Raw genomic sequence first — 13,971 nt, 5'->3', positions numbered from 1 at the left:
TCTGGATCGTTTATGACTACGCTAACTAGATAATCGACTTAAAATAATACTTTTATTTTTATTTCCGTAATATAATCACTAGAGTATCATAAAATGACTATTCAACTTTGCGAAAAAGCAAAAATAATATTTTTGTGCATTAAATAAGTAAAAAAAAAACACAGTAAAAACATTATAAGGATAATCGTTGGTTTGCTTTTTTACCACGATTATTCTTGTAAAGTTACACAAATTATGTATTTCAACAAAACGTGTAATCCGAAAATGTGTTATTTAAATTTTATGTAATTGTAAGCCGTGTAATCATCTGGGAATGATTACACAGTTTTATATATTGTCTTACATATTTCGTGTAAAATTACACAGTTTTCAAGTAAAAGGTGTACAAATTACACAGTTTTCAGACAAAATGTGTACAAATTACATAAATGTGTATTAGTACACCCGATTACATGTTTAATGTAAAATTTACAATGAAAATCATGGTAAAGCAGCCAAAAATTTTTTACTGTGTGCAATCGACTCATTTCAAACTTGTACAAACTTGTTCCTTGTAAATTGAGTGATCCAATTAAAAGACCATTTCATCCAATTAGCGAAAAGGTGACCCACTTAGTGCATGCTAACTTATTTCAGAATTATCATTATTTTACAAATTTTCTTTAATCTTTTTGATAATTTTTTTTTGTATTATGTTTCTGAATGAAACAGTGAATAATTCTATGGATTTAGAAGAAGTGAAAAAGAATTTCATCAGTCCAAAAACAAGCGTTTAAGTAGCACTTTACGGAAAACGATTCAGTTACCCCACCTTACTACACAGAAAAAATTATTTTGTAAATGTTTGTGAATTCCCATTGGGGAGTTACGAAATGCTCGTGAATCGTATAATCCACAAACAAGTTCGTAAAAGTTTTTACTTTTTTCACAAACATTGTTCGTAACATGATCATTTGACATTTGTTCGTAAATGTTTGTTTTCCTCTCGAACATTTACGAACAAATGACAAAATTTTACGAACATTTTTTGTGTGTTAACGAACATTTACGAACAAATGTTTGTAAAAGTACAAAAAATGTTCGTCAAATGATCATTTTGCGAACAATGTTTGTGAAAAAAATATAAACTTTTACGAACTTGTTTGTGGATTATACGATTCACGAGCATTTCGTAACTCCCCCATAGGAGTTCACAAACATTTACGAACATTTTTACAAAATATTTTTTTTTCTGTGTATAATAACCTAGAATATTGCGGAAATATAAAAATCAAATTCGTTGACTCTATTGGAGTTGTACTGTATTTGGTTAGCACTTTTTGTTCGAGAACTGCTAACCGGTCAGCTGATCGTTTCAGCAAAAATATGCTGAAGTTTAGTCTAAAATTAAATTCAAGTTTTGCAAAATAACTTTAACACTACTATTGTCACAGATTTCGTTGCGAACATTCTTATCAACCCACTTTGTACACTTTAAAGAACATTGTTAAACTTTCAAGTATTCCGTGTAATATTAATTTTTCTCTTATCAAATTGAAGTACGCAGCTGACTTAGTTCAAATATGGACACATTTTTTGAAGTACAAGAACGGCATTGGACTTTTTTTTCGGGGCAATATTCGAACTCATCACAATTTGGTTCAATAAAGAATGATAATTGTGATTGTTGGCAATATCGTTACCCTCAATAAATATCACACGTAAATCGATAAGAGAGTGTTGTAGGTGATATTTTGAGAGGTGCGATTAGATAATTGCTGGCAATAAGCTGAATTGTCTTTAGAATAGTTGATTTATCGTTAGAAAATTGCCATAATCCGATATGATTGTCAAAATAATAAATCAACAAAATTGATGTAAAGAGTCTTGCAATATTTCGGAGGAAGTTTTTTGTAAGTTTAATTTTTTTCATTTCAAGTTTAACAATGAATTTTGTATGAGGTAAAGTTAGTAATTGGAGTAATGAGACCTTGGCGGGAAAGTTTGTTTTCTCTGTCTCTTTAATTTTCGTGAAATATATTTTTTCTTCCAACAATTCAACTTTTGGTATTTTAATGAATTTTCAGAGTGAAATGTTTGAATTATTTAGTGAAAGAAAAGACTTACCTCTTTGTCTCTGTTTTGGATTGTCATTGTGATGCTGATTTTACACGAAGGTACTCTCACTTTTCTTTTTAAGAATTTTTTTTGTGGAAATTTTCAAGTCTAGTCTAATTTTTCAAAGTACTGTACTAGTCGAGGAGTGGAATATTGATGAATTATACCTTTAAGGAAACACAATGTATAATTTTCATATGAGATAATTTTTCTTTTAATTCGTGTTTGGGAATTTTCACATTTGTTCTAATGCAGAAAACTCGTGTTTTCCTTAAGTTTTTTATGGCAAAAATGTCACTGTTGGTTATTTTATAAATTCTCGTGTTAATACTAAACCAAATAAACGAGAAATCAGCAGTAAAATATCCAACACGAAAGCACTTTGTGGAAAAGATAATAAATTTTAGAAGAGAGTGTCGGATTTTGGGGTTTAGTGAATTTCCTCAACTGGACATATTCAGGGCGAAGTTTGAGAATTTCCTGGAGGAAATGTTTCCAAGAAAATATTTCCAGCAATATTTTAAATGTTGAAGTTTTAACCCTGAATAATTCCTCAATTTTTTTTTTAAAAAAATGTCCCTAAAGTCTTCTCCTGAATTCGAGACTGATAGTCTGTTATCTTGAAATTCTACCGATGTGCAGAAAGTTTAATCAGAATTCCTTTTTTTTCGTCGTCAAACTGATAAAATTTCTTTATAGATTGTGTGCATAGTGAGATAATGGTATTTGATGTTCTTTGGATATGATAAGGCTAATAATCAATTGTCAATTAATTAAAAATTCTATTGATTTTTACTTCAGTAACGATTTTATTCCATTTGTAGGATTACTTTCTGTGATACGTCATTATCTTTTTTTGCACCGTCTCCAGAGATACTGACGTAAGCATAATTAAAAATGAATGGAAAATTGGTAATACGATTGATGTTGATATCAACCCCTTTGGCAGACATCCAGGCATAAAGAGAAAAGTACTCCATGTCTTTTATGGCGAGACTGAAGTGAAAAGTTTCAAATGAAATCACACGCGACAGTATAATTTCATTTGTCTCGCTTATTGACAGAGTTGAGAGTGTCATAGATAAATCATAAAATCTATCGGTTTGGATGACAATTGAAGTGACTTTACAACCCCTTAAATAAATTAATTAGATTTGAATTAACCTCTCAGTTTAAAATTAGAGATTGTATTGGTAAAATCAACTGACAGTTCTGTTTGACAGTGACAGCTGTCAAAGTAGGGGAAAGTGCCCAAGCTTTATAATGACTAAATTTTTCCTATGTTCCTCAATAAATATGACTACGCAATATATTTTAAAACAGGACACTTTCCCCTAGTTTTTAAAATTTAGGTGCGATGAGTCATATTTGCTGAAAAACATAGGAAAAATGTAGTCACTATACAGCTTAAAACCGTGCAAAGCGTGGGCACTTTCCCCTAATAGGAAATTCAAACTTGGTAATATGATAATACTAAATAGTACTGATATCTTCCTTCTAATATGATAATGTGGCTAGTTCTTATTTGTCAAAATAAAATATTCTTCTTCTTCTTCTTCCTGTCTACGTTTTGGCTGTCGGACTCAATCAGGTTCATATAACCAGAATAAAATATTAAAAAGACTAACAATGAATGACGGTTAAAAGCTGTCAAAATATTATAAATGTTGGTTAAGACATTGTCTTTGGATCTAAAGACAATGGCTAAGATCAATTGCAGTAGACTTTCTCAAATTCGGGCATATGGGACCGAAATGTCAGCCGAATTAGACAGAAATTCGGGCGACAAACATTTTGAAATGCAACGATTTTTTATTCATGTGCATATAGATATTGAGTTTACACACTCATATATATCGTAAATTGCGTAAAAATCCTTCAATAATGCAAAATCACATCAAAACTAAGACAAACCATGCCAAATTTGAGCATATTTGATTCATTTGATAATCATAATCAAACTTGAACAATGAAAACAAACTTTTTTCAAATGTAACCGCTGCCCGAATTAAAAAGTAGCCCGATCTTAAAAGAGCCGAATTTGCGAGAGTCTACTATAAGTCAAATGTCAAAATGACATGACCGTTACTAGCTAACGCAAACTAAAATTTTATAAAATTATAAAAAGTATTATAAATGTAAACTAAAGCCTTTTTCAAACATAATTTTAAGGATAAAGGTTTCAAAGGCTCTAGACAACGTATTTATTAATCGATATGGATAAATTTAGAATCATTTGAAAGGTCTTGGAATACCGGACGAGTCCGAATCAGTACCAAGAGCTTTTGGACAATCTCTACACGCAAACTCTTCTTAGATGATCTATAATTTCTTTTCGAGTTCAATTACAAACTATTATACTGAGGTTTATCAACTCTGACAAGAAATTTTCAATTGATTTCGATTGTCGTGAACAACGATGCAAAAAGTGAATGCTGTTAATGTATAAAATATCTCTGTTCCACATCTGTCTCATGACGTTTTTTTTCCTTTTATTTAATTTAGTGGTGGAAATGTACAAAGAAAACGACAGTGGAATCTCTTCTATATTGACGAAATAACCTCTGACCTCACTGTTTAGTTCAAAAATGGGAGACTGAGTCATACTTGGGTATTTGTTATTTCATGATGTTCTCAAATGGAAGAATAAATGACGATATACAGGAGTTTCGGGCGAATTGGAATTAAGTGATTTCAGTGAATAGCGCTTAGTCAGTGTCTTAAGGTCAACCACTGTATGATTCAATTTACAACATCAATGAATTATTTTGAGGCTCTCAGAGAAAAATCCATCATTGATTGTCTAATTCTGTGATTTCTATTTTCAACCCCTTTGAACTTTTGGGTTTCCTTTCGGTGTTTATCTTCAACTTGGGATAAATTGGGAAAATTGGAGGAAATTTCCTTGTCAATTTCGGTGAGTAAATGCCACTTTCGCCCACGAAAGGTTTAACGACAAGGTTAACGTTATGCTTCTCTCTCTCTCCCAAAATACTAATGTTTGTTATTTATATTGCTCTGCATTGGGAGGTAAATAGTGAAAATTACACGATACACTCACAAACAACACTTACGAAGAAATTAGATACAAATGTCGTTGGTGAAAAAAAATTTGTTGATAAGGAAAAGGGGTGGTAGAGGATCGTCGACTTTGAGGAATGCTCGAAAAAAAATTACGAGTTCAAGTACTTCGTAAAATTCTTATCGATTTGCCAATTATTTCTTTATATCCTTACCCAAGTCCTTACCGATTCACAATCGGTTTAGACCGGTTCTGTTTGAAATTTCCTGCGAAGAATCAATTCATCGGTTCATTACCGATGCAGCACAAGTTCAGGTTTTTATAGGATTCAAAGACCTTTCAAATGATTTAAAATTTGCTCCAATCGGTTGAGGAAAACGGTCTCCATACATTGGTAAAAATAAAGGGATCAAATTGATCTAAATTTGATCCTTTTGCAAAAAATGGATCAAATTTCGAACTCTGCACGCACATTTATTATAATGGAACATACTAATTTGATCCATCCTTTGCAAAAGGATCAATTTGATCCTTTTATTTTTACCAGTGTAGCCTTTATAATCTTTTATCTTGAAAAAAAAAACCAAAAAACAAAACAAAGGGATTTAAGGAATTACAGTAAAATCTTCCAACATTTGACATTTCCCTTTTTCGAAAATCGGAAGCGGAATTTGAGATATTCCGATTTAATAGACTGTACCGCAGAAGTGAACAAGAACTGTTTGAAACCGAACAAACGTCAAATGAAAATTCTACGTCAATGGTTAAAACGCAATCTGGACGAATTTATTTTGACGTTTATTCGATTTGAAACGGTTCTTGCTCATCACTGTTCTACTGTATTCAGTATTCTTGGGCTATATGGGCAAAATATCAATCACTCAAAAGGTTTTTTGAGGACAATAGTGAGAAAACTTAGTTCCTAACTTAGTTCCTGGGTTGCTGAAAGGTTGCTTTTGGACTCTTATTTTTTAGGTTAATTATCATGAGTCTTCAGTGAGTGAGCATAAATCGCCGTTTATAACATTATTTAACTAAGCCCTATCAGGTCTTATTCTATTAGAGAATTAAAACAATTCAAATGACCATTATTTATTGACTTTTTAAATTTTTATTACTAAAGTTTGCCAAAATGTTGCGGAAAACAGTTAAAATTTGAATTCTTCTTCTTCTTCTTCTATATTATGTTCTGGCTGTCGGATTCACTTGAGTCCATAGCCAAAAATTTAAGGTTATAAAATTTTCACTATAATTAAAATGACAGTAGAATTTGTAAGTCAACATTTTAATTGACAGGTAAAAGAGACACCTGTCAAAATGACAGTTACATCAATTTAAGTAATAGGTCTAACAGGTATTTCTTTTGTTGGAATCGTTTTCTTATGGCTCCGGTACACCTTTTAGATCAGGAAAATTTCATGAAGCCGAAGTTCGAATTCATTTCTTTCTCACATGCTTTGCATAAGTCTATTTCAATTTTTGCATACCAAATTCGATTGAGCTGAATTGAATTTGGAGTGATGGTCAAAAGAAGAAGAGTGCAAAAGAATGAGATGGACATATGCAAAGCGTATGAGAAAGATAAGGATTCGAATTTCGACTTAACGAAATTCCCATTTCTTCGTATTTTGGCTATCCCACTGTTTCTTGTTCTTCTTGTTTTGAATGTCATAGCAAATTCAATTTAGTTCAATCCAATTTTGATTCCGAAAGAGTGGGAAAGAGTGGGATATACTTATGCAAAGCGTGTGAGAAAGGGACTCGAATTTCGATTTAATGTAATTTTCCTGATCTAAAAGGTGTACCGGAGCTATTATGATCGCGAAAAACTTGGTTTAGAAAAATAATTACTGGATCTAGAATCGACTTATGAGGGGGTCCTTTAAAAACCCTAAACCGCTATCTCCAACTCTTCTAAATAACGTTACGTATTTATTGAAATATGTCATGACATTTTTGACAGTGGGATTTTATATATTGCTGGCCCGTGAAGTCCGAGCAATAATAAGTGTATAAGAGTCTGAATGGCTTTCTATAGTTTCCTATAAAAATAATACTTGAGTATTGTTAAAGAGGGTAGACATAAATAAAAATAAAGAATGACTAACACGTGTGATTAAGCACTATGGGCTTCAATGATAATATAGAATAAGCAATAGGATATATGAATGACTTATCATAGTCAATAATAAATTTATGATGTGGAAATAGTACAAAAAAAAAGAAGTAATTTCCACCAATAAAATTTGGTGTGACATTGAGAGACAAATATACAAGTTTATTGAGGGTGAGTTTGAAATTACCAAGAGAAAATTTGTCCAAGGAAAATGACATTACGCATGGAGTTTTTATGTTCTCCTTTGTTCCATTTTACTCTCTCTTCCTCTCTCTCTCTCATATTTTCCTTATTTTTGCACACGCAACAGGGTGGAAATGGACACCACACAATTACATAGAGACACCATGGTGAAAAGCCACCCACATTTTTCTGTGTCTCGCGAGGCAACACGTAATGAAAATTGCGTGACGTTATTACTTTCAGCCATTCCTTCTTTCTCTTTCCTCATGATTACATAATCATGGAGCCAGGGAATGAAAGTGAGACCACAAAATAATTTACACCAGCTTGCTTGCACTTGATCTTCATCCTAAATGTGGGATAATTGCTTTTGACACTTTGAAAAATTCATGAGAAGATGATTTAAATAAGAAAAAAGTATCTAAAAAGCTTTTGAATTTGACATATCTGTCAAGTTTACAGATAATTCTGACAGCTGTCACTCTTAAATTAAATTATACGCTTATTTCTCTTAGTAATTTGGTTGTTCTTGGTTTGTGAAGTTATAATTTCTGAATAAATCATCATGTATAGGTCTTTACGATTTCAAAAATCCCGAGATCTAGGAAGTACATTAAGTTCTTTAACACCTTTATAATTTTTTTTTAATTAAAGAAAAACTAAGTATAAGACAATAGAAATATTATGACATTTCCTATGTTTCCCATATGTTTCTAGCGAGCCGAAAAAGCTTCTGAGTTTATTAGCTGTTTTCTGTCATTGTAGAATGAATTGGCAAAAACTGCTAAAATACAAAATAAAAGCCAATTTAATAACGAAAATGCAACCAAAAACCCTAAATTAGCAAACTACGTAGTTTTTGAGATATCTCGTGAAATGTGTACAAAAACAGGGAAAAATTAACCCTAAAACCGGTCGCATTTTTGAGAGCTAATGTCACCCCCCTGATTAAAATATTAAAATTAAAGTTTGCGCAATTTTTTATTCTTTCTTTTGTTCATTATTTTTATGTAAGCTGGGAAAAAAAAGTTTTACACTCCGACTATGCTTATAAAAAGTCTAAAGAATTTTATTGTACAATTTTATTACTGTTGCTAAATAAAAACAATGATGCGAAACTGTCGTCATAAAAATTAAGGTGACATTTTATCAAAGATAAAATTAGATTTAGATTCTATTAATCTTAAGAGAGTAAACAAAAATTGTAAAAACTTTCATTTAATTAATTTAGTACATTGACAGGTGTTTATTTTAATTGTCAATTTAAGGTATCAGCATGCGAGCTTTTTAATAAAATTAATAGCACCTGTAGATTGTGATCTGAAATTAGATTATACAGTCCTGTTTCACTCTTAAATATTAATCGCCGACGATTGGATTTAAAATGTAAAATTTGGGGTTATGTCAAGAAAGTTTGGCGTGAAGTCTAAATAAGAATAATTTTCAGTATTAAGGGTCAATGTATTTTTTCTAAAATATTTTCCACTTGGTTTCCCGAACATAGATTTGTCAAGAAAATTATGACTGACACTATACAGTAGAGTCTCGCTATAGTCCATATTTGGTTCCGGATTTGACACTTGCCCAAGAAGCAAAATAGCTGCCTTATAGAACCAAGTATTAAACAAGTCTTTTAGTGCACTTTTAAAAGACTTAAAGAGCGAATTTTCTATTGAAATTCCTGTAGAAGCCTTTAAGATCCTTAAGAGTGCGGCACTTTACTTATAGTCATCTCAGTGATGAAACCAAGAGCGTTATAAGTAAATAAAAAGATTTTTTGTTCTATAGTGCCTCACTTATGGTATTCTACAAGACTATATTAAGAAAAAATTGTTTCTTGGGTGGGTCGCACTATAGTCCATGTAATTTTTTTTTAAATTATCAACGACTTTTAGTATAGAAATTGTTTGACGGCTTCCATTTTCTTTGCGATTGTGGTACTTGTCCTCTCTCTCTTCATTATGGATCACAATTATCACAACTACTCAATAAAGTTTGCCAAAATATTAAAATAATTATGCATGTCGCATACTAAAAAACATAACCTAACTTAAAATCAGTGTTTTGAAATCAACGGTCGATAAATTGTGGACTATAGAGCGATGGCCTATAGCGGGACTCTACTGTACTTTTCATTTCGGGCAGCAGTTAAATTTGAAAAAAGTTTGTTGACATTTTTCAGGTTTAATTATTATGATTATCAAATCAAGCAAATATGCTCAAATTTGCCATGGTTTGTCTTAGTTCTGATGTGTTTTTGCATAATTCAGGGATTTTCATGAAGTTTACCATAAATATGAGTATGTAAACTCAATAGGGTAAATGTGTCAAATTTCGGCATAGTTGCATGCAAGCGCCAAAGTCTCAAGTTTGAAATGTAATATTTTTAAAACAAATTGATTTTTTTATTCCTTCTTAAGGAGTATTGCTTGGAACTTTGTATACAGTTTATCGTCATTATTTACTCTAAAACCATTTTTAATTCTTCTTAAAATAAATAAAAATGTAAACATATCTTTGGTCCCCTATTTCGGCCACCTTCATTCTCATAGTTCCTTGCTCTCCAGGAATTATTCCCGGAGCCACATTTTTTGTTATTAATTTGCATTGTATAATCTCTAGAGTGTGTAAAAACTAAAAATTCGTGGAAATTCGAGGAACAAAAAAGGTGGCCGAAATTGCAAGCTGGCCGAAATTTGCCACACTTACCCTACACATTAAAAAAAATTACAAGGATAATCGTTGGTTTGCTTTCTTACCATGATTATTCTTGTAAAGTTACACAAATTATGTATTTCAACAAAACGTGTAATCTGAAAATGTGTAATTTAAATTTTATGTAATTGTAAACCGTGTAATCAACTGGAAATGATTACACAGTTTTGTATATTTTCTTACATATTTTGTGTAAAATTACATAGTTTTCAAATAAAAGGTGTACAAATTACACAGTTTTCAGACAAAATGTGTACAAATTACACAAATGTGTATTAGTACACACGATTACATGTTTAATGTAAAATTTACAATGAAAATCATGGTAAAGCAGCCAAAAATTTTTTTACTGTGTATGTGTATGCAGATGAATAAAAAATCGTTGCATTTCAATAAAATTGTCGCCCGAATTTCTCTCTAATTCGGGTGACATTTTGGTCCTAAATGCCCGCATTTGAGAGAGTCTACTGTACATGTTTATAATATTATTTAGGTAAGCTCCATCTGTTGGGGAATTCTGTAACAGTATGACAATGTCATATGACAAATTTTGAATTTTTTATGTTATAAAATCGGCGAAAATGTGAGAAAATGTGACTCATATGAATGATTGAGAAGTTCAAAGAGCTACTTGTAAAGCCGTTCGATACTAACGGCCTTTAATTTTGTCCTGCTGAACTTAAGTACAAGAATTTGTCATATGACATTATCATATTGTTATAGAATTCTCCTATTGGACTTACAGTCTCTTGTTCGAACTTGAGAGATTTGGGTAAGTGACACAGCCTGCAATCAATTCTGACATTTAGGTAGCATTGTCATTTAACTGTCATTTTGACAGATGTCACTTTTAAAACTTTGAATAACAGATTTTCAGTTCATTGTCTAATAATATTCCCACAAGGTTTTATGATAGCACTATAAGCATAAACATGTAATACAATTTTTCAAGAAAATACTACGCGTGGGAAAATGCACTCTTATCATTATTTGAAGATCTACTTTAGTGTTATGCAATCCCTTTAGTTTTCCCAGAATTTTGCCACGACAGAAAATTTCCATTTATGATATTGGATATTGTGTGTTCTAGTCGGTAAATCATCGTTATTTTGATAGCATTTCTTGGGATTTTGTATTAGGATTTTGGGTGTGTTAACAAAACGAATAATTTCATATTGGTTCTTACGACGACGCTTTAGCTGGAAAATATCATGGATGGGAAAAAGTGAATTAAAGAAGATAGTATGGTTCTATTGTCTGGTATGGTGAGTTATGGAAGATGGAAAATGGGAAGAGGGATGAGGAAAAATGTGGTGAGATTGTGTTAGAGAAAATGTGGATTGTTTGTGTGAAGTGTTATTGGTTTTCCTCTCTTGTGGGTGGGAAAAATGGGTGGAAAAACGACGTCGCGGCGGCTGAATTCAAAGCTGTGGAGTCTCCCTCATTTGACGGAGAAAATTTTCAGTGAGGGGGTTGACATGGGGCGTGCGAATGGGTGATTTTGCTGGAGAAAAAGGAGTCAATAGGTGGGAAAACCTTGACGTATTAAATTAGGGCAGTGTAGTATGTTACTTGTATTGAGTTTTTCCATCTTAAATAGCAAAAAGACTTGCACGAAAATGGACTAAACACCCATCCTTTTCTGTCTCTTGTGGTTATTTTTCCCCATTTTCCGTTACAAACCCAATGAAGAACAAAAAAAAAACTGTATGAGAAAAACGGAAAAGGCACTCCTCATTTTCTTGTTCTAACCCATCTCCATAGGTTATTTCGCGAATTTAATTCAATTTGTACCAACGCAGAAAATTCTATGGTTGGAAAATGTGATTGTGACGTGAGCACGACCCTCAAAATAATGCCACAAATGAAAATTAATTGGACTTTTCTTAGTCCTCAATTATTCACATGCAAAAATTACATTTTGTAGGTCAGAAAATATTATTAATCCTTTAAGAAAAAAAACGGGTTTAAGGAATATTCTCTGTTGTTCAGCAAATTCAATTTCTGGAATTAGGGTAAGTGTGTCAAATTCCGGCCAGCTTGCAATTTCGGCCACCTTATTTCTTCCCCGAATTTCCATGAACTTTTCGATTTTACGTACTCTAGAGATTATACAATGCAAAAGAATAACAAAAAATGCAGCTTCGACAAACGAGATGACGTGAAAAAGATATTGGAAGAATTCCCGAAGGGCAAGGAACTATGGGAATGAAGGTGGCCGAAATAGGGCACCAAAGCTATGTCTATATTTTTATTCATTTTAAAATGTATTAAGAATGATTTTAGAGTAAATCGAGACGGTAAACTCTTTACAAGGTTCCAAGAAACACTCTTTCAGAAGAAAAAATAAAAACAAATCAATTTGTATTTAAAATATTACATTTCAAACTTGAGACTTCGACGCTTGCATGCAACTATGCCGAAATTTGGCACACTTACCCTATTTCAATTTGGACCGGAGAAAAATTTTCGGTACTTTGACCACATGAAGACAAAAGCTATTATATCCAGTGTTATTGACTTTTTTTTTTGAAGGGGGGCAATTAAGTCGAGAGGGATATGTTAGAGACCAAATAAACATGAAATATTTTGTGACTATATTTTATGGGGTGAAAAGCAAAAGAAGGAGAGAGAATAAAAAGAAAACATACAGATTTCACCATATTTTCCGCAATTAAATCCATATGATGTAGGTAATACTCCACAACAGTTTAATACATCACTTGATCAAAATGCTATAATTTAGAGCACTAAAAATGTGTGTGACTTGAAACGGATGTGCGCCAAAAAGTCGCACAGATTGAACGCCAAGAAAAATGATTGATCCAGTTTTGGTGGACACACAAAAAGGAATGATGACTAATACGAAATTTTCAACCGAACCGATAGATAATTCTGAAGGAATCGAAAGGCCTAGAATTTTCACAATCACCGGGATATTTTTGCCACTGTTTTTCTTTTATTTATTTATTTTTTTTCCGAAAAATAATCGTGGAAAACACATAAGAGATTTTCTGCAAGATGTTTTTTTTTTGGGTAACGCACGCTATATCAATCACCACCACAGATGACAGTTTAGGCGCCAAAACATGTGAGATATTCGATGCGAAAGAAGAATTTAACTCAAAGTTTCACACTCACACGACTAAGGATCAACTTGAACTGAATGAGAGTGTTGGAGAGGATTTTGTTGGGGCTCTGAAGCTCAATCCCCACTCTAAAGCCCCTCACAAATACATATAAATGCGTAGCAAACAGGTGAATTCTGCTTTATCGACATCAACGTAAGTTTAACGCCCTATGTTAGGCAATAGCTGTGACTTTCAAAGCTCAACAGCTGGCTTATCGATTTCAAACAGCAATTTCTGTTGGGAAATTGATAAAAAAACAAGGGGGAGATATCATGCTTATAAATCTGTGCACCACATCTATCACTTTTACAGTGTATGAAAAATTAGTCAGTACCTCGCTAAGTATTTAATAAGTCCTTAATTTATGACTTAATTTTAAGGCGTTGTTGAACATTCAATTATTAAAAAAAATAAATGAAAAACGATAGGTCTTGTTCGCGAATAGCGAAAATAATATAGCATGACTTAGCCTTAATACTAAGTACTTAATTAAGGACTTTCGATTAATCACTTTTTAAGTACTTAATTTATACACTGAGAAAAAAAGGGGGTGCGATTAACTTTTTTTCTCATCTACTTTAAGACTTTTTAGGTGTAAAAAATTATCACCATTTTTTAATATTAATTTTACACCTTATTAACACTTCGTAGAACCCTAACTAAAAGTGTCACGGAAGGACCAAGTGGCAGCCGCTGCCATTTATCGA

General features: G+C 32.2%; 1 protein-coding gene across 3 annotated transcripts in view; it reads right to left on the bottom strand.

Annotated features, from left to right (window-relative positions):
- Nucleotides 1-13,305, bottom strand: part of LOC129806154 (phosphatidylcholine:ceramide cholinephosphotransferase 1-like) — a 51,096-nt gene extending 37,791 nt beyond the window's left edge. The window contains exons 1-2 of one of the 3 annotated variants that reach the window (XM_055854534.1): nt 12,785-13,305; nt 2,107-2,264 (exon numbers count right to left, since the gene is read on the bottom strand). In XM_055854534.1, coding sequence (XP_055710509.1) covers nt 2,107-2,133 — 27 coding nt within the window. In that variant the 5' untranslated portion in view covers nt 2,134-2,264; nt 12,785-13,305. The remainder of the gene's footprint in view (nt 1-2,106; nt 2,265-12,784) is intronic. The other 2 variants (XM_055854533.1, XM_055854532.1) reach the window with 2 other exon arrangements.
- Nucleotides 13,306-13,971: the final 666 nt, after the last annotated feature.

The sequence above is a fragment of the Phlebotomus papatasi genome, chromosome 3 (assembly GCF_024763615.1).
Source record: "Phlebotomus papatasi isolate M1 chromosome 3, Ppap_2.1, whole genome shotgun sequence".
In the NCBI taxonomy this organism is placed as follows: Eukaryota; Metazoa; Arthropoda; class Insecta; order Diptera; family Psychodidae; genus Phlebotomus; species Phlebotomus papatasi.
This window is presented reverse-complemented; position numbering and strand designations above follow the sequence as displayed.